Source organism: Lycium barbarum, chromosome 9 (genome assembly GCF_019175385.1).
Source record: "Lycium barbarum isolate Lr01 chromosome 9, ASM1917538v2, whole genome shotgun sequence".
Lineage (NCBI taxonomy): Eukaryota > Viridiplantae > Streptophyta > Magnoliopsida > Solanales > Solanaceae > Lycium > Lycium barbarum.
Genome location: NC_083345.1, coordinates 9,788,586 through 9,816,265, shown reverse-complemented (window position 1 = coordinate 9,816,265; position 27,680 = coordinate 9,788,586). Strand labels below are relative to the sequence as shown.

At 39.5% G+C, this 27,680-nt stretch overlaps 4 protein-coding genes across 10 annotated transcripts; 3 read left to right on the top strand and 1 right to left on the bottom strand.

Moving 5' to 3' along the window:
* Nucleotides 1–2,752: 2,752 nt before the first annotated feature.
* LOC132610022 (heterogeneous nuclear ribonucleoprotein 1-like) lies at nt 2,753–7,136 on the top strand. 2 transcript variants are annotated; one of them, XR_009570984.1, is made up of 3 exons: nt 2,753–3,079; nt 4,905–6,218; nt 6,747–7,136. XR_009570984.1 is itself a non-coding variant. In XM_060324276.1 (2 exons), exons 1-2 carry the CDS (start codon nt 2,858–2,860, stop codon nt 6,099–6,101), a joined length of 1,419 nt encoding a protein of 472 aa, XP_060180259.1. In that variant the 5' UTR covers nt 2,753–2,857; the 3' UTR covers nt 6,102–6,372. The 2 variants fall into 2 exon arrangements, 1 of the variants encoding a protein (XP_060180259.1); XM_060324276.1 differs by lacking the exon at nt 6,747–7,136 and having other exon boundaries at nt 4,905–6,372.
* A 3,613-nt stretch (nt 7,137–10,749) lies between these two features.
* On the bottom strand, nt 10,750–14,089 carry LOC132610005 (uncharacterized). 2 transcript variants are annotated; one of them, XM_060324245.1, is made up of 4 exons: nt 12,828–14,089; nt 11,975–12,207; nt 11,404–11,582; nt 10,750–11,329 (listed from the first exon to the last, which is right to left on the bottom strand). In XM_060324245.1, the coding sequence occupies exons 1-4, from the start codon at nt 13,126–13,128 to the stop codon at nt 11,299–11,301; spliced, it is 744 nt and encodes a 247-aa protein (XP_060180228.1). In that variant the 5' UTR covers nt 13,129–14,089; the 3' UTR covers nt 10,750–11,298. The 2 variants fall into 2 exon arrangements, with proteins under 2 accessions (XP_060180228.1, XP_060180229.1); XM_060324246.1 differs by having other exon boundaries at nt 10,751–11,582; nt 12,828–13,152.
* Nucleotides 14,090–14,204: 115 nt separating this feature from the next.
* Nucleotides 14,205–22,223, top strand: LOC132610004 (uncharacterized). 3 transcript variants are annotated; one of them, XM_060324242.1, is made up of 5 exons: nt 14,205–14,802; nt 15,837–15,889; nt 16,815–16,901; nt 17,602–19,047; nt 21,976–22,223. In XM_060324242.1, exons 4-5 carry the CDS (start codon nt 17,604–17,606, stop codon nt 22,008–22,010), a joined length of 1,479 nt encoding a protein of 492 aa, XP_060180225.1. In that variant the 5' UTR covers nt 14,205–14,802; nt 15,837–15,889; nt 16,815–16,901; nt 17,602–17,603; the 3' UTR covers nt 22,011–22,223. The 3 variants fall into 3 exon arrangements, with proteins under 3 accessions (XP_060180225.1, XP_060180227.1, XP_060180226.1); XM_060324244.1 differs by lacking the exon at nt 14,205–14,802 and adding an exon at nt 20,998–21,050 and having other exon boundaries at nt 14,817–15,889; XM_060324243.1 differs by lacking the exon at nt 14,205–14,802 and having other exon boundaries at nt 14,817–15,889; nt 20,998–22,223.
* On the top strand, nt 22,033–27,384 carry LOC132610003 (uncharacterized). 3 transcript variants are annotated; one of them, XM_060324241.1, is made up of 4 exons: nt 22,033–22,062; nt 22,763–24,208; nt 26,159–26,211; nt 27,137–27,384. In XM_060324241.1, the coding sequence occupies exons 2-3, from the start codon at nt 22,765–22,767 to the stop codon at nt 26,161–26,163; spliced, it is 1,449 nt and encodes a 482-aa protein (XP_060180224.1). In that variant the 5' UTR covers nt 22,033–22,062; nt 22,763–22,764; the 3' UTR covers nt 26,164–26,211; nt 27,137–27,384. The 3 variants fall into 3 exon arrangements, with proteins under 3 accessions (XP_060180224.1, XP_060180221.1, XP_060180222.1); XM_060324238.1 differs by lacking the exon at nt 26,159–26,211; XM_060324239.1 differs by having other exon boundaries at nt 26,159–27,384.
* The last annotated feature ends 296 nt before the right edge of the window (nt 27,385–27,680 follow it).

The window sequence follows — 27,680 nt, the reverse complement described above, 5'->3', positions numbered from 1 at the left end:
AGAGGTTCTCATTGATTTAATATGGAGATTTCTTTCAAACAACTGGTATTCAATATTAATCAATAGTCAAAGTCATGGTTTTTTCAGATCAAGTAGGGGGTAAAGCAAGGTGATCCACTTTCTCCTACATTGTTCATTATAGCAGCAGAGGTCTTAACTAGGAGTCTGAATAAGCTGCATGAGAAGCCAAATTTCATAGGCTACGGAATGCCAAAATGGAGTCCTCAAATCAATCATTTATCATATGCTGATGATACAATCCTATTCTGTTCTGGGGATGGATACTCATTAAAGAAAATGATGAAGAGGTTGAGGAATTATGAGAAGGCTTCAGGACAACTGGTCAATACTGAATAAAGTTGTTACTATATTCATCACAAGGTTTTCTGCCAGAGTTAATAGCAAGATTAAAAGACATACTAATATGAGAAATGGATCCTTTCCTTTCACATATTTAGGATGTCCAGTGTTTTATGGAAGAAGGAAACTAATATATTATGAGGATTTGATCAAAAAAGTGATGAAAAGGATTCTGTCTTGGCAAAACAGACTGTTATCTTTTGGAGGTAGATATGTGCTGGTTAATCATGTTTTGCAAACCATGCCAGTATATTTACTGTCAGCCATGAACCCTTCTTCTGGGGTGATAAAACAGCTGCATAAGATATTTGCCAAATTCTTTTTAAGCAATACCGTGGGGGTGTAAAGCAAACATTGGGTGGCATAGGACAAAGTATGTCTACCAAATGATGAATGAGGGATTGGTCTTAGATCACTAACTGGTATATCCAATGCATTATTTGCTAAGTTGTGGTGGAATTTCAGATGTGGAAGAAGATTATGGGGTAGCTACATGCTGAACAAATACTGCAAGAAATGGCATCCTACTATGGTAGTAGATAGAGGAGGATCTTACACTTGGAAGAAGATGGTGATCATAAGAGATGCAGTTGAGCCACAGATATTTTGGTATATGAGAAATGGAACTTCAAGTTTCTGGTATGAGAATTGGACAAGGCTTGGGGCACTATATTATATCACTCTTGATACTGCTAGAGAAGAAGAGATAGAGGTTAGACAGTTTGTGAAGAATGGTGAATGAAACATGGAACTGTTAACAGTTACTCTAGATCAGGAATTGGCTCAGCATATCAAGGATAATATCAAAGTTCCAGTTGAAGAAGAAGATGATGAACCATGTTGGATGTTGGAAACAAAATGGCAGATTCTCAGTTAAATCTGCATGGGAGTTTCTCAGACACAGAGAGAGCAAACAAACCAGCTATAGGCTCATGTGGGAGAAAGATTTGCCAATAAAGATAAGCTTTTTCATGTGGAGAGTGTGGAAAGGGAGAATCTCTACAGATGATAGATTGAAAAGGATGATGATCAATTTACCATCAAGATGTTGGTGCTGTGAGGAGCATAAGGAGGAAATTGTAGTTCACTTATTTCTAACATCTTCCATAGCTGTCAAGTTATGGAAGTTTTTTGCTTCTTGTGCAGGTATTCCCACAGATGGAGTTGGTATACATCAAATGATCATGGCATGGTGGTCTGCTGAGACAAAACCAAAACTGCAACCTATTTATAGAGCAATGCCTGCAGTGATCATGTGGTCATTATGGAAGAGAAGAAACTCCTTTAAGCATGGAGGATCAGCTACCTTCGACAGACTGAAACAACAAGTACAACACATCATACATCAACTGACAAGGAAGAGATTCCCATGGTTGCAGAATTTATCTGTTGATTGGGAAAATATGCATCAGCACCTTAGTAGATATAAACCAAAAGTTTATTATGCTAAGGTGTTAGGGAGAATGCCACCTTCAGGGAGATTAAAATGTAATACAGATGGGGCAAGCAGAGGCAATCCAGGGATCAATTCATATGGATTCTGCATCAGAGATAGCAATGGGGATTTGGTTTATGCAGAAGCACAACAAATGGGAATAACAACAAACATGGAAGCTGAGGCCATAAAACAGACACTGAAGTTTTGCAAAGAACACAACATTCAACAGGTTCAACTGGAGACTGATTCACTTGTCCTTCAAAACATCTTACAAGATACATGGATCACTCCATGGGAACTGAGAAATCAGATTGCAGAGATCAAACAGGACATGAGAACAGTATAGGTGCAGATCAATCATATTTTCAGGGAAGGCAACAAGTTGGCAGACTTTCTAGCAAATCATGCTTTGGATCATGTAGAGATCAAAGTACATGACTTTATACTCATGCCATCTGAAGGAAAAAGAATTCTCAATATGGACAAATCACAACTTCCTCAACTGAGGATTAGAACAAGGAGGATTCAACAGCTTGACAATCAACAATGATACTGCATGTATGGATAATCATATGGTGTGTGCACAGATTTGGACTATCATCAAGACTGACTCAACAGGAGCACAAAGGGCATACTAGCTTAGGCATACATGATAGAACTGGAGGACAGTTTCTTACTTTTTTGATATTAGCTAGCTCATATTATAAACATGCTGTAATAGACTGTTTTTTACATTATGCATTTATTAATAAAAAATTCTAACAGGACTCTGGCCTGCTTGAGCACAATTTATTTAAAATAAATAAAAAAAACCTTTGGGTCGAGGCTCCAATCCAGGTGTCGGATGGGTAAAAAAGAAAAAGAATAGTGACGCAATAGTCAGACACACCCTTAGAAAAATATCTTTAAGAAGTCATCAAATAAATCAGGACCGTTGAATGTACATAGTCCTGTCTCTTCTTTCACTTATGTAACCCTTGAAATATTCATTGTCTTTCCTCTTTTTCCCCAAAGAAAAGAAAATCCACCAACAAGTCGGCGCCTCTTCAAACCGATTGAATGGATTCAGATCAAGGAAAGCTGTTTATTGGTGGGATATCATGGGAAACAACTGAAGAGAAACTGAAAGAGTATTTCCAGGGTTATGGTGATGTCTTGCAGACTGTTGTTATGAGAGACAAGATTTCGGGGAAACCTAGAGGTTTTGGTTTTGTTGTCTTTGCAGATCCTAATGTTCTTGATAGAGTTCTTCAAGATGAACATGTCATTGATGGCCGTACTGTGAGACATTTACTTTTTTGCCCTCCTTTCATTATTGTTTTTTTTAAAGATTAATTGCTTGTGGGTTTAAGATTCAGTGATGGCCGTACAGTGAGATTTGTTTGTTAGATGTATAAAAATTTCACGTTTTTAGACCTTTCATTTTTGGGTTTTCACTAATTTGGTTTCTAGTAAGTGTATTTCGTTGATTATACTTTTCTTAGAGTAATTGTTTGTGGGTTTTAGCTTTGGCTTGATGGGCATTTTATAGTTGGTCGTATCCTAAGATTTTCTTCTTAGATTTATAGATATTTACTTTTTTTTTTTTGTGGGGTTCTCACTAATTTTTTAGATTAATTGCTTGTGGATTCTAGCTCAGGCTTCACAGGGTTCTTTTGTCGTTGATGGCGGTGAGATTTGTTTCTCAGATTTATAGAAACTTAAGTTTTTGGACCTTCATTTTTCTGCTTCGTTTGTGGGGTTTTTACTAATTTGGTTTATGTGTAAGTGATTACTTGTTTGTGGATTCTAGTATAGTCTTGAGAGGCTTTTTCTTGACGGCCATATGGTAAGATTCTTTTGTACCTATTTTTGTTTCCGCTTCGTATGCGGTTAATTTCTCTTAATTTTGCTTGTGGGTGTTCTGTATTTCCTTGATTTTTGGTTTTTTAGCTGATGTGCTTTGGGGTTTTAGTTTAGGCTTGATTGGGTTCTTCAAGATAGACATTTTATTAATACAGTGAGGTTTATCTTAGAACTATTTTTTTGTGCTTTATTATTACTTTCTCTCTAAGGTGTTGTGTCTGTTGGTTTTAGTTTAGGCTTGGATCGAGGATAGATGATGTCATAGATGAGTGTATGGTGGGACTTCTTGCTGCATTTGTGGTTTTCTTCTGTACTTTAGCTTCTCGCGGAATTGTGTGTTTCCTTGTGTGGATTTTTGTTTAGGTGTGGGTATAACCTATATTTTCTGTCTTGTCTTCATGCTAGTTGCTTACATTTGTTGCTGTCTGGACTGTTCACTAGTTTGATATTACAAGTTTAGCATGTTAATGCTTTGTTTGTGTGCTGATATGATATGAGTGTGTGCCTGACTACTTCCACTGCAGATGTGTTCTTTATTTTATTTGATGGAATATCAGCTCCTCGAGTGTACCTATGGCGATAGACGTACTTCCTATCCAAAAGAAGCAAAAAAATTGAACCAAATAGAAGCTTGCCAAAAATAAACTGATGAACTTTGTTATTTCTTAGTTTTGGTGATCACTATTTTGGGTTGTCTCTGCACCAATGCTCAAGTGAAAGGCTGTCTTCTTCTTCTTCTTCTTCTTCTTACAGAAGATGTTGGATTCAGAATATTATTTGAAAAAACTTTAAAGTTCTCTTTGGAGAAGAGTGTGCACGCGATAGAAAATTGTTTTAGTTAATTGTAGTTCTTTTTGAGGTTTTGTGACTGGAATAATATTGTTGGTCCAATGAAGTGCCTCCAAGAACTTCACCACTCAAAAAGATATTTTAAAAAACCTTTTCAAAAACTCAAGCCAATAACTTTATTCTAAATAACTTCTTCAAAATTTCTGAGGAAAAAATCATGTACCAACACCTCTTAATTTTTTTTTTTATTACATATCGGCTGTTTCAGATCTGTTGTTGCATTCATTTCACCCCTACCAGAATCTCACGAGGTTCTGTAGAGCTTTCCTATGTCATACAAATATGATTCATATTTTATGCTTTCTTAAGTGATAACTTGATTGCTGTAAAATATTTCTTGGTGATCTGCTCGGAGGTGTTCTTTTTTCATGTATACTTCTGTTTTGGTTTAGCTGACATATCAGTTGTACAGGTTGATGCTAAGAGGGCCTTGTCAAGAGAGGAGCAGCAAGGCTCAAAGCCTGGAAATACAAATAGTGCCAGAAATTTTGGAGGTGGTGGAAATACCAGGACCAAGAAAATTTTTGTTGGGGGATTGCCTCCCACTTTGACCGAGGAAGGATTTAGACAGTATTTTGAAAGTTTTGGTAATGTCACTGATGTAGTAATCATGTATGACCAGCAGACCAACCGACCTCGTGGGTTTGGCTTCATCTCATTTGATCTTGAAGATGCTGTAGATAGAGTTTTACAGAAGACCTTTCATGATCTGAATGGTAAACAGGTAGAAGTTAAGAAAGCTCTTCCGAAAGATGCTAATCCTGGTGCTGGTGGCCGTTCCATGAGCAGCGGAGGTGGTGGTGGTATGGGTGGTGGAAGTTACCAGGGGTATGGTGCATCAGGTAACAATCCCAGCTCTTATGACAGCAGAATGGATTCCAACAGGTACATGCAATCGCAAAATGCTGGAGGTATGGGCTATGGTGGTGGGTATGGTAATCCAGGTTATGGCTATGGCCCATCCAACAACGGTATGGGCTATGGTGGTTATGGAAGTTATGGCGGAGCAAATCCGGGCTATGGCGGTGCCAATCCTGGCTATAGTGCTGCTGCAGTTGCTGCCTATGGAAATCCAAATGCGGCCAGTGCTGGCTATGGAGGTGGTCCAGCGGGTGGACCAAGAAGCACATGGGGCTCTCAGGGTCCTTCTGCATATGGTAATATGGGCTATGGTAATGCTCCTTGGGGTGCTGCAAATGCTGCTGCTGGTGGCGGCGGTCCTGCTAGTGGAGGATCTGGTCAATCTCCAACTGGAACGACAGGATATGGGAATCAAGGTTATGGTTATGGTGGTTATGCTGGAAATGAGGGCGCTTATGGAAATCAATCTGGTTATGGCGCTGTTGGACGTGCCAGTGGAGCTCCTAGTGGTAATTCACCTGTTGGAGGTGGTGCTGCAGGAGACATGCAATCTGGTGCTGGTGGTTACATGAACAGTGGCTATGGTGATGCAAGTGGAAACTCTAGCTATGGGAATTCAGCATGGAGATCTGATAACTCGCAAGGTTCTGGTAATTATGGTGCTCCACCAAATGGAGCTCATGGTGGCCAAGTTGGATATGGTGGTGGGTATGGAGTTGCCCCCAGTCGGCAAGCTCAACAGCAGTGAATGAGATGATTCGTGTTGTCTCGGACTTCACCTCTTTTACTGGAGAGTTTTGCATCACTTTTGCGTTTCACATGCAGAGTGCTGCTCTTGCGAGATGTCACCTGCTAAATGAGACTGGTTGGATTGCTTGAATCCCTAGTAGTTTGCAGTACTTATTTTCTAGTTCATAATAACTAGTATTGTCACTAGTATTACCTATTTCGTGTTATTGTTGTTAAGTGCAGTCTTAATCTCGCTTGCTTATGGTTATTTTATTAGTTAATGTGGTTCATTTGCTTTCATAGTCCACAGATATATTGGGCTTGTGATAAACTAGCGTGAATTTACTTTTTGGTTGAGCCATCTGTTGTGGAGTTAGAATTTGAAGTGGATTTTAACCTTTGCCTTCTGAAGCAGCAGGATGGTTTGGTGCTATTTTACATATCACTTAAACAGAAAAAGTTAATAAGAAGAATAGAACACTTTCTATTTTTCTTTGCGTGATGTAGTCGGACCATGAGATTTGGTGGTGCTACTTACTCATAGGAGAGCAGTTGTAGCGGACTTGGTAGATCAGTACGTAATCGCTAGCGATAATATTAGCGGTAGTTGCATTTTGAGAATGGCATAATGATTTCCCCCTGTATTTGACCTTGTGTTGTACAGGAGGAGAGGCCTGAATACTGAATGTGATGAACAGTCCACTCGGAGATAAATACGACCTTGGGTGCTGGAGATGTTTAGTAAAGAAAGGTACCTTACTGTGGATTTGGCTTTGTTTGATGGGGTATTGTCCTGAAAGTTTTCGTGGTGAAGCAGACCAAGGCCAAGCAGGCGCTGCTGAGTTGAATTCTGTGCAGGGTCGTGACTAACAGCCACCCACTTTGTTATATATTGTATCCAACTGCTGTTGAGTGTCGTATTGGTTCTTTTGGAACTGGAGAGTTAGACTTATAGTGTCTCAAATAATTTGATTAGGTACTTTGACAATTTAACTAGCAGAATTCTTCTTTAGGTTTGGAACAGTTTTTGTCAATGCAATGGATTCTTTTCTCAGGATGGTTGTCAGAAATTAAAACGGTTTGGTAGATCACTGGTGTAAGATGATTTGGCTTACCAGTTTCTGCCATGTTTATCCTGTTTATGCGTCATCTTCCATCAGTAGGATAACTTAGTAGTGTATGTTTCTTGTAGAATTAGATTTCAGCTGTCGTTGGAGTTTGTAGTTAGTTAGTTGAGCCTTTTATTCTGGCAAGTCATCATTAGTGTAAGATGCTTACAATGCTTATCAAGTTGATGCATTATTTTACATCAGTAGGGTAACTTATTAGTGTACTGCCTGTCATCAAATAAGAAATCAGTTGTGGTTGAAGTTTGTGGGTGGTTAGTTGAGCTTTTTTATATTGTAGATTGCCTTGTGTTATAAGAGTATATTCCTTCAAATTGTGTGGTAATCTGTCTCTCGGATTGGCCTCTGAAGGAGCTAATTTATTTTCTTAGGTTGAGGTAAGGTCATGCTTCCATCAATGGTCTTTCATTATATGGGTGAAAGTTGAGACTGTCTGGGGATATTCCTGTACTGTTAAGAAACCACCTTCTACATTTGTTACCTTTCCCTCAACTCCTAAATGGCACTTGTCTAGTGGCTACTTTACCACTTTTTTCACTTCAAAACTGGACTTTCGCTTGATGCAGGGCTCTAATTTATAACCGAAGAGTGTTCTCTTGAATACATTTGAAGTGCAAAGGTTTTGGGGTGATGATTTGTTAAGTAGCAGTATGATTTTGTTGCTTGGGTACTTACCATTTCACTAATTGCATGTTTGGAAAGCAGGAAAGAGAAGTGAAGTTGGAAAACGTTTGCTTCCCTTGTTTGTTGTTGCTTGGAAGAAGTGCAAATTAACCAAGAAGAAAGAAAGTTAAATGGCAAAATTGCTCATTTGGAAATCCAAAATGAGGAAAATTTTCCTTGGATTATCCATTCCTTTCTGCAATTTCCTCTCAATTCAAGCATATGTTTTTGTTCTTGGTCCCTTATCAGCATTTCATATTTTTTATTGTTGCTTAGGATAGTAAAGGAATTTTGCTTCTATAATTGAGTGGTTATCTAATTGCTGGCCCCTACCCTTGTCTCGTGGACACAATCTTTGAGCAAAAGTCAGATCTTGACATGTACTTCACATATGGACGAAGAGAACCAGCTTTCAAAATTGTAGAGAAGTTTTGGACCAGCTTTCAAAATTGTACAGAAGTGTTCTCATCAATTTTCATTTTGACTTAGAATTCTGGAAAGAGAAGATATTAGGGATAGGAGAATGATGTGGTATTTGGTTGTCTGCTCTCGTAATGAGGCTCCTTTTTAGAAGTTACTACCGAGTACTAGTTTAGTACCGGTGTGTCGAAATCCTTTTGGCACACCTCATCTTCTTGTTGTGTCAGACACGGTTGAGGACGCAATTGGTGTGTGAACTGCGAAGGTCCCGTAAAATTGAGCTGTGTCAGAAAAGATCTGCCTACAAGCTGTTTGGTTGGGGGGTGTGGGTGTTGTAACTTTCTTTATTTGTTTGTTTGGAATTACAACCATCAAACTGCTAGAATATGATGGGTCTGACTATATGCTAATTAAATGGAGACATGGTTAATCTCAATTTAGGAAGTTAGTTTAAGTCTTGTATAAGGAGACTGACAATAAGTTCCCTCAACAAATGCGAGAACCTCTTGTAGCCATGTTCTGCATGCATTTGTTTGAAAGGAAAAGAAAAGTTTAAATCAGAAAGAGGTTTTCCTTTTAAGTTTTCATATAAGCTTTTCGAGAGAAATATTCTGCTGGAAAGTTCTCAAACGTTTTCTCACTACAGCCCCTATTGATCAAATTCACAAAGATGCAATCAAAAAATAAATAAAAAAGGTCTCGCTTCAGAGTAAATATTGAATACCTCAAAATTTAGTCAACTGAAAACTTTCCTTTTGCCATTGTGATAATAAGGGCTTAATGTGTAGTATAGGGAACGCATACAGTAAATTTCAAGAGCAATTCATAAATGCTTGAGAGTTGGCTCAGATTACGGGTTTAGGGCAACGCCCAGACATGTTACATTTTCTTGCGTGGATTGCCCTCAAAGGCGCTGGTCTTTAATATTTGGCCCTCAAATTATTGGTTTTTAATGGTCCTTCGCTTAAAAAGTGACCGAAAATACCCCAAAGTTTTGAATTCGAACCCACTCTAAGTTAAAAAAAAAAAAGAAAAAAGAAGAAGAAGAATTTTGCAAGACAAGGCTTTTTGCGAATCCTCTGCCTTAAGGCTTAACATTTACCTAAAATCAAAAAATTGCGTGGATTGTCCTTCATACAGGTCTTTAATTTTTGTCCCTCAACTCGCTGGTCTTTAACTTTTGCCCCTACTTCTTATTAATGAAAATTTGTGGGCTAAAGGCATAGTTTCGATCCTCAGCAAAGTCGAAAACAATAATAATTTCACAAGACATAATTCAGACGAAGTTACATAGAAACCATGTCTTATCTGGTAAAGGTTCATGGAAATGAAGTACTGCCTTAATTTCGCAACTATGCCTATGGGCATAGGTTCTATACAGTTACATAGAAACCTTTGCCACGTCCGACATAATTTCTATGTAACTACATAGCGATTAGGCATTGTTTTTATGAACTTATGCCTTGCGATTGTTTTTTTCACTGAGCGAGAGTTCGAACCCAGAACCTCGGGTTATTTACGGCCACCTTTTTAAGCGAAAGGGAAATTAAAGACCAACAATTTGAGGGGAAAAATTAAAGACCGCCTTTGAAGGGCAATCACGCAAATTGCCCGCCCAAAATTAGGCCTATTTGGACAAAAGTTAGGCCTCAATAGGTTTGCCTTAAGGCCTAAGTTTGGGCAAAAGGCAAAAATCTCTCCCTTAAGGTCTAGCTTTTGGTCAAATAAGCCTAATTTTGCTACGGAACCCTGTCTTGCGATTTTTTTTTTGACTGAGCCGAGGTTCGAATCCATAATCTCGGGGTATTAGGCGAAGGATAAAAATTAAAGACCAGCAATTTGAGGGACAAAAATTAAAGACCACCTCCGAATAAGGTCAATCGTGCAAATTGCCTGGCATTTTATGCATGGGGCAATTTGCAGGATTGCCCTTCGCTGGGGGTGGTCTTTAATTTTTGCCCCTCAAAATGGTGGTTTTTAACTTTTGCAGAATTTCAGTGAAATGCCCATGCGCTGAAATTATGCTTTAAGACAGAATTTGGGACTTACAGGCAGAATCTGTACATGGACATAATTTGCAAATTTCTGCCTTAAGGCAGAATTTTGCAACTTCTGCCTTGTGATTTTTTTTTTTAATACTGACCTGGGGTTCGAACCCACAACCTTGAGGTATTAGGCGAAGAGCAAAACTTAAAGACCACCAATTTGAAGGACAAAAATTAAAGATCACCCCAAATGAAGGGCAATCCGCGCAAAAAAAAAGTTATGCATGCTCGCAGAGCCATAGTTTACACATTTGACCCAAAAAGGAAAAATAAATACATAATTTGAAATAAATAGTCATTGCCTCCAGCAAAAGAAACAAAAAGAAATACACAGCTCAAACTCCATTATTTTTGGATAAAATTTCTTTTTTATTTGGCTAAAAACAATGAAGTTCTAGCAAGTGTTTTACATTATTTGGTTCGAAAAAGGAGAAATACAATATAGTTGGAACAAACAACCATTGCATCTAAAAAAGAAATAATAAATAAAATACAAAGCTGGGTAAGACATACATGGTATATTAAGAAGAAACAAGAAAAAAAAAATATCTATATATATATATATATATATTTTTTTTTTTTTTTTGATAAACACGATCTCTTATTATATAGTTAAGGCAATACATGCGCAAGTGGTTACAACAAGGTTGCCACTGCCAGTAGCATTAGTGATTACATTATAATTACTATACTTTGCTAAAGTACTACACTTAGAATTAGATAACATCCTAGTAGATATGAAGCCGAGTCTATCAGCTTCTACTGCCTCTTCAACTGCCTGACTGGGGGGCTAAGCAAAAGGAGTAAGCGGCAACAGAGGTTCATCATTTATGCTTCGATGCTGTGATACTTGTGCATCCAAAATATGGGCTATATATAGCAATCATTCAATCGATGGTTGAAAAATCACCTAAACGGTTATTTTTCGGTTTTTTCTTACTCCACACATCTTGCCTATGTTCTAGACTAGAGTGATGAATAAATAGGGACACCTGTTAAGGTAGCTCCACTGTCAACAATGAAAATATTGCCTGATACATATTCTGAAGAATCATGGATTAAATACCTGACGACTGATGTTATAGCCGGATCTGTTGTTCCAAGATCCCTCAGAGGAATGGTTCTCAAAATAACATTATTTGCCCCTACCTTTTGCATAAGTCTCTCTGTTATCTCAGATTTGAAAATTCCTGGTGCTATTGAGTTCACTCTGATCTTGTATACTCCCAATTCAAGTGCCATCATCTATAATTATTTGAATAACATCGAAGAGATTAGAGTTAATGGTCAAAAATGCATGAATTATCACTTTTTTCGCGTGTCTCGCACTCAAACTATTAGTTGTTTTCTTTTTCTACCTGAACTATCACCATCTATGTACTAAGAGACACCTACTCGAGTGGACGGTGATAGCTTAGGTAGGAAAAGAGATCAACTGATAGTTGACCTACTCAGTTTCGAGGTGTGTTTTAATACATAAATTCTGATAGTTCACGTACTGATAGTTGGGCTATAAAACTCGCGAAAAAGTGATAGTTCTGGCGTGTTTTTTGACCATTATATTATTTGAAGTAATTAAGTGGACAATTCGATAATACAGCAATGATAGATTAGGACACTAGCTAATATGTACGTACCCTAGTGAGCATGTCAAGAGCCATCTTTGAAGAAGAGTAGGCAATACCCCCGGGTACTAGTATCCGGTTCAGACCAAGAGCTGAAGAGATATTAATAACAGATCCTCCGCCTTGTTTAGCATCGCGCATGCGTCTACAAACATATTTGGACACAAACCATGCCCCTCTGATATTTGTCTTAAAGGTTTTCTCCCACTCCTCCTCTGTCAATTCTAGTGCAGAGCTCACACTACCTACACACATATATATATGATAGTAATAAACAATCAATATAATTCTTAATTCAGTTCAAACTTCAGGTGCACTATTTCAAACTTCAGTTGCAATAGCTTTAACTATGCTGCAACTATTGAACATTAGTTTGAAATTCAGAGTCATTGCACCTGAACTTTGAACTGCCGACAAAATATAAAAGAGCCCTCAAGAAAGGACACATTGATACAGTATGACTGTTGAAAATTGCTTTCAGTTACTGTAGTAGCTTTTTGGCATAATAACTTGCTTAGTTTCAGGATGAATTTGCATTTTAAATTTCTATTAGATTGTTTAAGTTTGTCGGAAAAATTAGTTTTTTTTCAGGAATTTTAGTTTTGTAGATTTTTTTGCAGATTATGTCTTCAAGTTGACTATTTAAAGCCTTCTTATTCTTAATAAAATTAGTGAGACAATTTCGATCAATACTTTCAACCCTTTTGGTGCAACATCTTTTAAAAAAACAACAAATACTTATTAGAGATTCAAACCTTGAACTTCAATTTGCTTTGATATCATATAGAATGTGTGATCATCTTATCTAAATGCTTTAAACTTAGAGTTTATACTTAATTTATCTTTAACTGTGGATGAAGATTACCTCTACGGCCAGCATTGTTAACCAAGGCATGGATACATCCGAAGGCGTCCCAAGCTGTTTGTACAGCGGCCTCAATTGTAGCACCATCAGCAGTGATGTCAAGCTCGAGGGCGAATGCATGTTGCTGCTGGCCCTCTGAATTAATCGCATCGCAGAGAGATTTCAGCATGTCAACACGACGAGCTGCAACAATGATCCTGCAACCGGCTTTCGCTAAGTTGAGACTCAACTCTCGCCCAATTCCTGATGATGCGCCTGTTACCATAACTACTTTTCCTCTCAGGTCTTTCCACGGCTCCATTTCACTTGCTAGTAATAATTGTTGGTGAAATTACAATTACAATTGAAAAATAAAATAAAGAAATAAAAATATTTTTGGCTGAGGCGCGGATATCTCGCTCTCTTTAAAGAGATTCAATCCCACTGCAGCAAGTCTCTTCACCGGTCCAGCAGTAATCTTTCTGACTTGTCCCCTCTAGGATACAACAACCCTATCACGTTGTATAACTCAAGAAACTCTGGACAAGAAGTTGAGTCCAAAGCTCCACAAAGAAGAACACCTTTTTTCAACTAATTCAACTCTCTTTTATTTTCCTCACTCTTTTACTCCGAAGTATTTTTTCTCTACTCATAAGGTAAGGATGACAAACTATTTATAGTTAGAAAAATTTCATCCTTGAATTAATTGGATGAAAAGAGTGAATTAAAGAGATAATAAAGTGGTGTGAATACGAAGAATAATGGGTAGAAGATTACAAATGTTACAAAAGAATATTGGTCACATTATGGTCAATAAGAACGTCAGAAATTAAGAGACCGTTTTTGTCTTATTATGCCTCCAACGGAAAATGAGTTACTGCCCCTTAACAGCTAATAAGAACTGCACCATTATGGATACTTTAATATGAGGCAAAGAACGGACACAACTATTGCCACTATGAATTGGATAATGAATCAAGTGAAAGACACTTTAATACAATTTATTTTAATATTAAAATGCTTAATTTTGACCACCAATAATGTGATAATGCAGAAAATTATATAGAAAATACGTAAAACTTCCTCCGTCTCATAACAAGTGTCATCTTAGCCAAAAACACGCATATTAAGAAATCAATGATGAAGTGTAATGTTTACCAAATTATCCTTATGTAAAAAAATAAATTATTTTTTTCTCTTGATGATTAGAGCATGCATAAGTAATTCATCTTTTGATATTTGAAATCCAAACATCATCATTTAGAGTACTACTAATTCTTTTGTCTCTTGAAACCCAAAATTTAACATTGTGAATCTAACTTTTAGCCTTGAATAAAGAAACTTGCCATTTTTTGTCCAAGGACAAAGATGGAAAAAATTAGTCGATTGGTTGTTACATCCTATATTTTCATACATTGGGACGTTTTAAACTAAAAGTGACAAGTTAAAGACAAGACTATCTTAAGATACGAAGTAGAAATTTTAACTTCCGGTTTCGTTTCGAATCACAATTTGTCTACAATTTTCGTTTGGCATGGAAGTGTTAATGGAAAATTGGGATTAAACTAATCACACTTGGATTAATAAGTGGGATTGGGAAGACAAAACAAAAAAAAAAACAGCCCACTTTTAGGCCATGCTTGGCCGTGCATTTCAATGCCTTGGTCAAGGAATCTTGACCCAAAATTAGTGTGATCCACATGTCCAAGGCATGGAGGGGACAAAGAGACAAAAAAAATCTGTCCACTCCACACTTTCACAACTCATTACAACATTCCAAAGTGTAGAACACTTAGAGAGAGAAAGAGAGACTCACGGCTAGAGCTAGCCGAAAATGGTGAAGAAAAATTGATCCAAAAATTTCAGTTTCTCAAGCAATTTAACTCCATTGAAGGTATATTAACGTGTAGCATCCATTGATATAGCAAGAACAAGTGTTAAAAAAAAAATCCAAGAAGTGAAAGTGAAGGCTAGCCGATTGAAGTGTAGTTACAAGGTAAGAGTTGATAATTTTTTTTCATGTGTTGTATGACGATTTGAATGTATAGTTCATGCATGTTGTTGTTGGATTGTTGTTGTAGTTGAAGTAAAGAGTTAGCCGTGAGTGAGGTGAAGTCATGATTGATTTCATTTTGCATGTATTGTTGATGAATTGAATATGTATCAACATAGGCAAATGAACAAAGATTTGTAGAAGTTTGGTTGTGATGTTGTATGTTGGATATGGGACTGTTTTTTTTTTTCTTGAAATGAAAATGAGCCGTGAGTTGAAGGTTCTAATGAAGTCATGCTTTATCTTCTTGAACATGTATTGGAAATGGATTGAATGTATTGTAGTTGGATAAACGGATGAAAATCACGAAATTGTGGGAAGGGTGTTGTAGCCGTGTAAAAAGGGACTGTTTTAGGGGAGATTTAGGGACTGTTTTGTGTCACATTTGGATTGTTGTTGTTATGGACATTGTGGTGCATTGTATGCATGTTGAATATGTGAATTGAGGTGTTAAAGAAATGAATTATGATGAAGTGTATAGGCAGTCCAAAACTGTGGACAGTTTTGATGTTAGAAGTGAATTTGTGTGTGTTGAATGTTGATTCTTGTTGCAAACGTTTAGTGAAAGTAAAGTGCATTGATTCAAGCTGAAACTGAAATGATGGTGGGCTGTTATAAGAATGGAAATGATGCTAAAACAGTTCCAAAAATCATGAAAGTAATGTCATTAAACGTGTTGTTGTTGTTGCAAGTTAAAACTGGAAAATTGCTAAGTGAGAATGGAAATGCTATGTGTGTTGTTTAGCCATGTGTATGAAACAGTTTTGAATGGTGTATGGACTGCCCAAGTTCCCTAAGTCATGTTTAAACAAGTCTTGATTAATATATGAAAGAACGATTAGCAATGTTAGCTTGTAACGCTAGTTGGTTTGAATGCGAACGAAACGTCGTTTAATTGTTAGAAAGGAATTGTGAGTGTCACAATACGTATTGAATGCCCTTGTAGACTAATTGTAGTTCTTCACATCTTGATATAGGATAAGTGTTTTTGGGCAGCAAGTACAAGTTAGAATACAACTAAACGCAAAAGGTATGTAAAGCCTATTCCTTCTTCTTTTGGCATGTCCTAGACGTAAGTGTGAAACGATATGAACCTTGGGGTAGATTCTATTCTCTAGTTTCATGTATGACTTATGATTCTATATTTCATTAAGGTTATTGTCATGTGCCTACAATATGATTGACTAATGAATAATGCATGAAAGTTCCTATACTTAAAGAATTACACAACTAGAGACATACTTGACTTTCAAAAGCTATACCATGTTGAAGCGATATACGTACATGAAATCTGAAACGTTTCTTGTAATAGTTTGTATGAGACTTAAGATGAACTGAATATGAATATTATTTTTACACTTTAGAGCTGGTTAGTTTCTTATCCACTGAGTCTCAAAAAGATGAATTGCATATATGTGGTTGCTATTTATTCTGCTCGTGCTTACCGCTATATCCTTCACTGAGTCCCGGGCCAGGACACGTTCTCGTGCGCATATTTACTATATTAATCACCGAGTCCCTCACTAGAGGGCCGGGACACGTTATATATCTATGTATATGATGATATGATGACATGATGATATGGAGATGGTGGCCAGGAGGGCATATTCCCTATTACCGAGTCCCTTATTAAAGGGCCGGGACACGTCTATGTTTATGTTTATGATGCTATGATTTTAATTACCGAGTCCCTCATTAAAGGGCCGGGACACGTTATATATGTTATATACAGAATGATTTTGCAACTTTGATTACAAAACTCTATAACGATATTGATATGAGAATGATACAGATAAAATATGTCCAAAGGCAAGTTTTATGAATCTCTGATTGCTGCATTGGGTCCTACATACTTTGTCTCCTTATGAGTCTATTACTACATTTCATGCTTTACATGCTCAGTACATATTCCGTACTGACCCCCTTTCTTCGGGGGGCTGCGTTCATGCCCGCAGGTACAGACGCTCGTTTCGGAGATCCGCCAGCTTAGGACACTATTTCAGCTCTTTTGGACTGCTCCTTTGTTCCGGAGCTAGCTTGTGGTATAACTCCCTTATGTTGTATTCGTAGGTGTTTATTTGGGTATGGCGGGGCCCTGTCCCGCCACATAATACGGTCATTACTCTTAGAGGTCTGTGGACATCGGTGTGGGTCTGTTTGTAGTTGTTGATGCGTTTTATGTCTATGACTTATGTTTGGGGCGTACCCATTCGTAATGGCAGCCTTGTCGGCTCGCACATGTATATGTTGTTCTGTTGGCCCTGTGTGGCCTTTGTTGGAATTTACTGTGTACAGGGTTATTTTGGATAAGTCCGAAAAACAAAGGAAACTCTGCCGAAATTTTCTTTGAAAATCTTATAAATTTGAAACACCGCCTTGTCGGCTTCTGTTATATACCTGGATGTGTTTGATATAATCTAAGGCAGCGTTTGATATTTGTGTCAGTATAAGTCATCTGTTTGCCGCCCGGATTTGTGATTGTGTTCGGGTGCCCAATTCGGGCACTTGTCACGGCCCACGGGGTTGGGTCGTGACAGAAGTGGTATCAGAGCGGTCCTTCCTCGGAGTGTCTACAGACTGTGTCTAGTAGAGTCTTGTTTATCGGTGTGTTGTGCACCACATCTATAAACAGGAAGCTACAGGACATTTAGGGCGTTTCCTTTCTTGAAATCTTAGATCGTGCGATAGAGCTGTGCTATTAGGATGACTCTGTTCTGATCAGTTGTTGTGTTTTTCTTTCAGTGATGCCTCCGAAAAAGGCAACGGCTGCCCAGAAGAAAAAGGGCGTGGTAGGAGAGACCAGTCGGGCTCAGAAGGGTACTCGGACCCTTGCTCAGATGATGCGTGATATTGCGTCCCGGCCAGCAGACTCTGCTATGTCTTCATCATCAGAGGAGTCTGGAGCAGCATCACCATTAGCTCCAGAGGCTCCAGCTCCCGCGCCTCCAGCTCCTCAGCCAGGGGCGGAGGATAGGACATTGAGGGAGGCCGTACAGTTGTTGACTACTTTGGTAGCGGGACAGGTTCGCAGACGCGGGCAGAGAGATGATGATGATGATGACAGGCGTGATAGCCTAAGGGTTCGTGACTTTTTGACATGCCGTCCCCCAGAGTTTTACGGATCTAAGCCCGAGGAGGACCCCCACGACTTCATTCGGGGAGTGCGGCGCTCATTGGATTTGGTCAGGGCTTCAGAGACCGAGTCCGTTGAGTTAGCCTCACACAGATTACGAGATGTTGCTGCCAATTGGTATGAGTCTTGGGAGCTGTCCAGAGGTGAGGGGGCTTCCCCAGCTACTTGGGATGAGTTTGTGACTGCTTTTCTCCGCCACTTTCTGCCCCCGGAGTTACGGCGGGCACGGGTTGATAAATTTTTACAGTTGCGGCAGAACGGCCGGAGTGTTCGCGAGTATAACCTGGAGTTTGATTCTTTGGCTCGATATGCCCCTGCTATAGTAGCGGATATGGCTGACCGTATGCACCGGTATGTGATAGGATTGGACCGCTACTTGATTGACGGTTGCATGGCGATGGCGTCACAGACAGATATGGATATCGCCCGGTTACAGGCCCATGCCCAGGGTATGGAGGACCGATACAGGGCCGATTATGCTGGTAGAGATCAATCGGGCAGAGATCGTGATAGGAGACCGCCCAAGCGGGCCAGGTCAGCTGGGTATTCTGGTGAGTTTCGGGGCGGGCAGCCCCAACAACAGCATAATAGCTACCCTTCTCAGCCGGCACGGAGTGAACCTCCACGATTCACTGGTAGGAGGTTTGATAGCACAGGGTATTCAGAAGCTGGTCAAAGCTCCATGACTTCAGGTTTCCAGATGCACAAGGATTCAGGCCAGACGAGGCCATCTATACCACAGTGCCCTCAATGTGGCAGGCGCCATCTGGGGGAATGCCGCCGCATTACTGGTGCTTGTTTCTCTTGCGGCCGTCAAGGCCATACCATGAGGGAGTGTCGATTTGGGGGTGGTGCAGATGGTGCAGCTCAGCCTACGGGGTCAGTTGCTGGTTCTTCTTCTTCAGTTGCCATGCGTCCTATGGGACAAGGTATTCCGACACCAGCAGGCCGTGGCAGAGGCCGTGGAGGGGCTTCTAGTTCTGGCGGTCCTTCAAACCGCTTATATGCTTTAGCTAGCAGACAGGATCAGGAAGCGTCGCCGAATGTTGTTACAGGTATATTATCGATTTCCTCCCAAGATGTATATGCATTGATAGATCCAAGCTCCACACTGTCATATATTTTTCCCTTTGTTGTTAAAAAAAAAAAATAGGGATAAATTATGTCGAGTTTATAGTAAAAAGGAGTAGTAGTATGATTAAGATGAGAATACAGAGGAAAATGAATTGTGACGGATGCAAATGTATTGGTAAGACAGGCTGTGAGGTTGTGAAGGATAAGATTGACTAGGAAGGGTGAAAGGTTAAGTATGCTTAGGCAACACTAATGTAACATTCGAGGACGAATGTTCTAAAGGGGGGAAGAATGTTACATCCTATATTTTCATACATTGGGACGTTTTAAACTAAAAGTGACAAGTTAAAGACAAGACTATCTTAAGATACGAAGTAGAAATTTTAACTTCCGGTTTCGTTTCGAATCACAATTTGTCTACAATTTTCGTTTGGCATGGAAGTGTTAATGGAAAATTGGGATTAAACTAATCACACTTGGATTAATAAGTGGGATTGGGAAGACAAAACAAAAAAAAAAACAGCCCACTTTTAGGCCATGCTTGGCCGTGCATTTCAATGCCTTGGTCAAGGAATCTTGACCCAAAATTAGTGTGATCCACATGTCCAAGGCATGGAGGGGACAAAGAGACAAAAAAAATCTGTCCACTCCACACTTTCACAACTCATTACAACATTCCAAAGTGTAGAACACTTAGAGAGAGAAAGAGAGACTCACGGCTAGAGCTAGCCGAAAATGGTGAAGAAAAATTGATCCAAAAATTTCAGTTTCTCAAGCAATTTAACTCCATTGAAGGTATATTAACGTGTAGCATCCATTGATATAGCAAGAACAAGTGTTAAAAAAAAAATCCAAGAAGTGAAAGTGAAGGCTAGCCGATTGAAGTGTAGTTACAAGGTAAGAGTTGATAATTTTTTTTCATGTGTTGTATGACGATTTGAATGTATAGTTCATGCATGTTGTTGTTGGATTGTTGTTGTAGTTGAAGTAAAGAGTTAGCCGTGAGTGAGGTGAAGTCATGATTGATTTCATTTTGCATGTATTGTTGATGAATTGAATATGTATCAACATAGGCAAATGAACAAAGATTTGTAGAAGTTTGGTTGTGATGTTGTATGTTGGATATGGGACTGTTTTTTTTTTTCTTGAAATGAAAATGAGCCGTGAGTTGAAGGTTCTAATGAAGTCATGCTTTATCTTCTTGAACATGTATTGGAAATGGATTGAATGTATTGTAGTTGGATAAACGGATGAAAATCACGAAATTGTGGGAAGGGTGTTGTAGCCGTGTAAAAAGGGACTGTTTTAGGGGAGATTTAGGGACTGTTTTGTGTCACATTTGGATTGTTGTTGTTATGGACATTGTGGTGCATTGTATGCATGTTGAATATGTGAATTGAGGTGTTAAAGAAATGAATTATGATGAAGTGTATAGGCAGTCCAAAACTGTGGACAGTTTTGATGTTAGAAGTGAATTTGTGTGTGTTGAATGTTGATTCTTGTTGCAAACGTTTAGTGAAAGTAAAGTGCATTGATTCAAGCTGAAACTGAAATGATGGTGGGCTGTTATAAGAATGGAAATGATGCTAAAACAGTTCCAAAAATCATGAAAGTAATGTCATTAAACGTGTTGTTGTTGTTGCAAGTTAAAACTGGAAAATTGCTAAGTGAGAATGGAAATGCTATGTGTGTTGTTTAGCCATGTGTATGAAACAGTTTTGAATGGTGTATGGACTGCCCAAGTTCCCTAAGTCATGTTTAAACAAGTCTTGATTAATATATGAAAGAACGATTAGCAATGTTAGCTTGTAACGCTAGTTGGTTTGAATGCGAACGAAACGTCGTTTAATTGTTAGAAAGGAATTGTGAGTGTCACAATACGTATTGAATGCCCTTGTAGACTAATTGTAGTTCTTCACATCTTGATATAGGATAAGTGTTTTTGGGCAGCAAGTACAAGTTAGAATACAACTAAACGCAAAAGGTATGTAAAGCCTATTCCTTCTTCTTTTGGCATGTCCTAGACGTAAGTGTGAAACGATATGAACCTTGGGGTAGATTCTATTCTCTAGTTTCATGTATGACTTATGATTCTATATTTCATTAAGGTTATTGTCATGTGCCTACAATATGATTGACTAATGAATAATGCATGAAAGTTCCTATACTTAAAGAATTACACAACTAGAGACATACTTGACTTTCAAAAGCTATACCATGTTGAAGCGATATACGTACATGAAATCTGAAACGTTTCTTGTAATAGTTTGTATGAGACTTAAGATGAACTGAATATGAATATTATTTTTACACTTTAGAGCTGGTTAGTTGCTTATCCACTGAGTCTCAAAAAGATGAATTGCATATATGTGGTTGCTATTTATTCTGCTCGTGCTTACCGCTATATCCTTCACTGAGTCCCGGGCCAGGACACGTTCTCGTGCGCATATTTACTATATTAATCACCGAGTCCCTCACTAGAGGGCCGGGACACGTTATATATCTATGTATATGATGATATGATGACATGATGATATGGAGATGGTGGCCAGGAGGGCATATTCCCTATTACCGAGTCCCTTATTAAAGGGCCGGGACACGTCTATGTTTATGTTTATGATGCTATGATTTTAATTACCGAGTCCCTCATTAAAGGGCCGGGACACGTTATATATGTTATATACAGAATGATTTTGCAACTTTGATTACAAAACTCTATAACGATATTGATATGAGAATGATACAGATAAAATATGTCCAAAGGCAAGTTTTATGAATCTCTGATTGCTGCATTGGGTCCTACATACTTTGTCTCCTTATGAGTCTATTACTACATTTCATGCTTTACATGCTCAGTACATATTCCGTACTGACCCCCTTTCTTCGGGGGGCTGCGTTCATGCCCGCAGGTACAGACGCTCGTTTCGGAGATCCGCCAGCTTAGGACACTATTTCAGCTCTTTTGGACTGCTCCTTTGTTCCGGAGCTAGCTTGTGGTATAACTCCCTTATGTTGTATTCGTAGGTGTTTATTTGGGTATGGCGGGGCCCTGTCCCGCCACATAATACGGTCATTACTCTTAGAGGTCTGTGGACATCGGTGTGGGTCTGTTTGTAGTTGTTGATGCGTTTTATGTCTATGACTTATGTTTGGGGCGTACCCATTCGTAATGGCAGCCTTGTCGGCTCGCACATGTATATGTTGTTCTGTTGGCCCTGTGTGGCCTTTGTTGGAATTTACTGTGTACAGGGTTATTTTGGATAAGTCCGAAAAACAAAGGAAACTCTGCCGAAATTTTCTTTGAAAATCTTATAAATTTGAAACACCGCCTTGTCGGCTTCTGTTATATACCTGGATGTGTTTGATATAATCTAAGGCAGCGTTTGATATTTGTGTCAGTATAAGTCATCTGTTTGCCGCCCGGATTTGTGATTGTGTTCGGGTGCCCAATTCGGGCACTTGTCACGGCCCACGGGGTTGGGTCGTGACAGAAGTGGTATCAGAGCGGTCCTTCCTCGGAGTGTCTACAGACTGTGTCTAGTAGAGTCTTGTTTATCGGTGTGTTGTGCACCACATCTATAAACAGGAAGCTACAGGACATTTAGGGCGTTTCCTTTCTTGAAATCTTAGATCGTGCGATAGAGCTGTGCTATTAGGATGACTCTGTTCTGATCAGTTGTTGTGTTTTTCTTTCAGTGATGCCTCCGAAAAAGGCAACGGCTGCCCAGAAGAAAAAGGGCGTGGTAGGAGAGACCAGTCGGGCTCAGAAGGGTACTCGGACCCTTGCTCAGATGATGCGTGATATTGCGTCCCGGCCAGCAGACTCTGCTATGTCTTCATCATCAGAGGAGTCTGGAGCAGCATCACCATTAGCTCCAGAGGCTCCAGCTCCCGCGCCTCCAGCTCCTCAGCCAGGGGCGGAGGATAGGACATTGAGGGAGGCCGTACAGTTGTTGACTACTTTGGTAGCGGGACAGGTTCGCAGACGCGGGCAGAGAGATGATGATGATGATGACAGGCGTGATAGCCTAAGGGTTCGTGACTTTTTGACATGCCGTCCCCCAGAGTTTTACGGATCTAAGCCCGAGGAGGACCCCCACGACTTCATTCGGGGAGTGCGGCGCTCATTGGATTTGGTCAGGGCTTCAGAGACCGAGTCCGTTGAGTTAGCCTCACACAGATTACGAGATGTTGCTGCCAATTGGTATGAGTCTTGGGAGCTGTCCAGAGGTGAGGGGGCTTCCCCAGCTACTTGGGATGAGTTTGTGACTGCTTTTCTCCGCCACTTTCTGCCCCCGGAGTTACGGCGGGCACGGGTTGATAAATTTTTACAGTTGCGGCAGAACGGCCGGAGTGTTCGCGAGTATAACCTGGAGTTTGATTCTTTGGCTCGATATGCCCCTGCTATAGTAGCGGATATGGCTGACCGTATGCACCGGTATGTGATAGGATTGGACCGCTACTTGATTGACGGTTGCATGGCGATGGCGTCACAGACAGATATGGATATCGCCCGGTTACAGGCCCATGCCCAGGGTATGGAGGACCGATACAGGGCCGATTATGCTGGTAGAGATCAATCGGGCAGAGATCGTGATAGGAGACCGCCCAAGCGGGCCAGGTCAGCTGGGTATTCTGGTGAGTTTCGGGGCGGGCAGCCCCAACAACAGCATAATAGCTACCCTTCTCAGCCGGCACGGAGTGAACCTCCACGATTCACTGGTAGGAGGTTTGATAGCACAGGGTATTCAGAAGCTGGTCAAAGCTCCATGACTTCAGGTTTCCAGATGCACAAGGATTCAGGCCAGACGAGGCCATCTATACCACAGTGCCCTCAATGTGGCAGGCGCCATCTGGGGGAATGCCGCCGCATTACTGGTGCTTGTTTCTCTTGCGGCCGTCAAGGCCATACCATGAGGGAGTGTCGATTTGGGGGTGGTGCAGATGGTGCAGCTCAGCCTACGGGGTCAGTTGCTGGTTCTTCTTCTTCAGTTGCCATGCGTCCTATGGGACAAGGTATTCCGACACCAGCAGGCCGTGGCAGAGGCCGTGGAGGGGCTTCTAGTTCTGGCGGTCCTTCAAACCGCTTATATGCTTTAGCTAGCAGACAGGATCAGGAAGCGTCGCCGAATGTTGTTACAGGTATATTATCGATTTCCTCCCAAGATGTATATGCATTGATAGATCCAAGCTCCACACTGTCATATATTTTTCCCTTTGTTGTTAAAAAAAAAAAATAGGGATAAATTATGTCGAGTTTATAGTAAAAAGGAGTAGTAGTATGATTAAGATGAGAATACAGAGGAAAATGAATTGTGACGGATGCAAATGTATTGGTAAGACAGGCTGTGAGGTTGTGAAGGATAAGATTGACTAGGAAGGGTGAAAGGTTAAGTATGCTTAGGCAACACTAATGTAACATTCGAGGACGAATGTTCTAAAGGGGGGAAGAATGTTACATCCTATATTTTCATACATTGGGACGTTTTAAACTAAAAGTGACAAGTTAAAGACAAGACTATCTTAAGATACGAAGTAGAAATTTTAACTTCCGGTTTCGTTTCGAATCACAATTTGTCTACAATTTTCGTTTGGCATGGAAGTGTTAATGGAAAATTGGGATTAAACTAATCACACTTGGATTAATAAGTGGGATTGGGAAGACAAAACAAAAAAAAAAACAGCCCACTTTTAGGCCATGCTTGGCCGTGCATTTCAATGCCTTGGTCAAGGAATCTTGACCCAAAATTAGTGTGATCCACATGTCCAAGGCATGGAGGGGACAAAGAGACAAAAAAAATCTGTCCACTCCACACTTTCACAACTCATTACAACATTCCAAAGTGTAGAACACTTAGAGAGAGAAAGAGAGACTCACGGCTAGAGCTAGCCGAAAATGGTGAAGAAAAATTGATCCAAAAATTTCAGTTTCTCAAGCAATTTAACTCCATTGAAGGTATATTAACGTGTAGCATCCATTGATATAGCAAGAACAAGTGTTAAAAAAAAAATCCAAGAAGTGAAAGTGAAGGCTAGCCGATTGAAGTGTAGTTACAAGGTAAGAGTTGATAATTTTTTTTCATGTGTTGTATGACGATTTGAATGTATAGTTCATGCATGTTGTTGTTGGATTGTTGTTGTAGTTGAAGTAAAGAGTTAGCCGTGAGTGAGGTGAAGTCATGATTGATTTCATTTTGCATGTATTGTTGATGAATTGAATATGTATCAACATAGGCAAATGAACAAAGATTTGTAGAAGTTTGGTTGTGATGTTGTATGTTGGATATGGGACTGTTTTTTTTTTTCTTGAAATGAAAATGAGCCGTGAGTTGAAGGTTCTAATGAAGTCATGCTTTATCTTCTTGAACATGTATTGGAAATGGATTGAATGTATTGTAGTTGGATAAACGGATGAAAATCACGAAATTGTGGGAAGGGTGTTGTAGCCGTGTAAAAAGGGACTGTTTTAGGGGAGATTTAGGGACTGTTTTGTGTCACATTTGGATTGTTGTTGTTATGGACATTGTGGTGCATTGTATGCATGTTGAATATGTGAATTGAGGTGTTAAAGAAATGAATTATGATGAAGTGTATAGGCAGTCCAAAACTGTGGACAGTTTTGATGTTAGAAGTGAATTTGTGTGTGTTGAATGTTGATTCTTGTTGCAAACGTTTAGTGAAAGTAAAGTGCATTGATTCAAGCTGAAACTGAAATGATGGTGGGCTGTTATAAGAATGGAAATGATGCTAAAACAGTTCCAAAAATCATGAAAGTAATGTCATTAAACGTGTTGTTGTTGTTGCAAGTTAAAACTGGAAAATTGCTAAGTGAGAATGGAAATGCTATGTGTGTTGTTTAGCCATGTGTATGAAACAGTTTTGAATGGTGTATGGACTGCCCAAGTTCCCTAAGTCATGTTTAAACAAGTCTTGATTAATATATGAAAGAACGATTAGCAATGTTAGCTTGTAACGCTAGTTGGTTTGAATGCGAACGAAACGTCGTTTAATTGTTAGAAAGGAATTGTGAGTGTCACAATACGTATTGAATGCCCTTGTAGACTAATTGTAGTTCTTCACATCTTGATATAGGATAAGTGTTTTTGGGCAGCAAGTACAAGTTAGAATACAACTAAACGCAAAAGGTATGTAAAGCCTATTCCTTCTTCTTTTGGCATGTCCTAGACGTAAGTGTGAAACGATATGAACCTTGGGGTAGATTCTATTCTCTAGTTTCATGTATGACTTATGATTCTATATTTCATTAAGGTTATTGTCATGTGCCTACAATATGATTGACTAATGAATAATGCATGAAAGTTCCTATACTTAAAGAATTACACAACTAGAGACATACTTGACTTTCAAAAGCTATACCATGTTGAAGCGATATACGTACATGAAATCTGAAACGTTTCTTGTAATAGTTTGTATGAGACTTAAGATGAACTGAATATGAATATTATTTTTACACTTTAGAGCTGGTTAGTTGCTTATCCACTGAGTCTCAAAAAGATGAATTGCATATATGTGGTTGCTATTTATTCTGCTCGTGCTTACCGCTATATCCTTCACTGAGTCCCGGGCCAGGACACGTTCTCGTGCGCATATTTACTATATTAATCACCGAGTCCCTCACTAGAGGGCCGGGACACGTTATATATCTATGTATATGATGATATGATGACATGATGATATGGAGATGGTGGCCAGGAGGGCATATTCCCTATTACCGAGTCCCTTATTAAAGGGCCGGGACACGTCTATGTTTATGTTTATGATGCTATGATTTTAATTACCGAGTCCCTCATTAAAGGGCCGGGACACGTTATATATGTTATATACAGAATGATTTTGCAACTTTGATTACAAAACTCTATAACGATATTGATATGAGAATGATACAGATAAAATATGTCCAAAGGCAAGTTTTATGAATCTCTGATTGCTGCATTGGGTCCTACATACTTTGTCTCCTTATGAGTCTATTACTACATTTCATGCTTTACATGCTCAGTACATATTCCGTACTGACCCCCTTTCTTCGGGGGGCTGCGTTCATGCCCGCAGGTACAGACGCTCGTTTCGGAGATCCGCCAGCTTAGGACACTATTTCAGCTCTTTTGGACTGCTCCTTTGTTCCGGAGCTAGCTTGTGGTATAACTCCCTTATGTTGTATTCGTAGGTGTTTATTTGGGTATGGCGGGGCCCTGTCCCGCCACATAATACGGTCATTACTCTTAGAGGTCTGTGGACATCGGTGTGGGTCTGTTTGTAGTTGTTGATGCGTTTTATGTCTATGACTTATGTTTGGGGCGTACCCATTCGTAATGGCAGCCTTGTCGGCTCGCACATGTATATGTTGTTCTGTTGGCCCTGTGTGGCCTTTGTTGGAATTTACTGTGTACAGGGTTATTTTGGATAAGTCCGAAAAACAAAGGAAACTCTGCCGAAATTTTCTTTGAAAATCTTATAAATTTGAAACACCGCCTTGTCGGCTTCTGTTATATACCTGGATGTGTTTGATATAATCTAAGGCAGCGTTTGATATTTGTGTCAGTATAAGTCATCTGTTTGCCGCCCGGATTTGTGATTGTGTTCGGGTGCCCAATTC

Excerpts from the sequence above, each read along its gene's own strand:
- LOC132610022 (XM_060324276.1), top strand. The coding sequence starts at position 2,858 with ATGGATTCAGATCAAGGAAAGCTGTTTATTGGTGGGATATCATGGGAA. Across the intron at positions 3,080-4,904 it reads ATGTCATTGATGGCCGTACT|GTTGATGCTAAGAGGGCCTT; the intron begins GTGAGACATTTA and ends TCAGTTGTACAG.
- LOC132610005 (XM_060324246.1), bottom strand. The coding sequence starts at position 13,128 with ATGGAGCCGTGGAAAGACCTGAGAGGAAAAGTAGTTATGGTAACAGGC. Across the intron at positions 12,208-12,827 it reads TAACAATGCTGGCCGTAGAG|GTAGTGTGAGCTCTGCACTA; the intron begins GTAATCTTCATC and ends ATATGTGTGTAG. Across the intron at positions 11,583-11,974 it reads CTCTTGACATGCTCACTAGG|ATGATGGCACTTGAATTGGG; the intron begins GTACGTACATAT and ends AAATAATTATAG.
- LOC132610004 (XM_060324242.1), top strand. The coding sequence starts at position 17,604 with ATGCCTCCGAAAAAGGCAACGGCTGCCCAGAAGAAAAAGGGCGTGGTA. Across the intron at positions 19,048-21,975 it reads GTCGCCGAATGTTGTTACAG|GTACAGACGCTCGTTTCGGA; the intron begins GTATATTATCGA and ends TCATGCCCGCAG.
- LOC132610003 (XM_060324238.1), top strand. The coding sequence starts at position 22,765 with ATGCCTCCGAAAAAGGCAACGGCTGCCCAGAAGAAAAAGGGCGTGGTA. Across the intron at positions 24,209-27,136 it reads GTCGCCGAATGTTGTTACAG|GTACAGACGCTCGTTTCGGA; the intron begins GTATATTATCGA and ends TCATGCCCGCAG.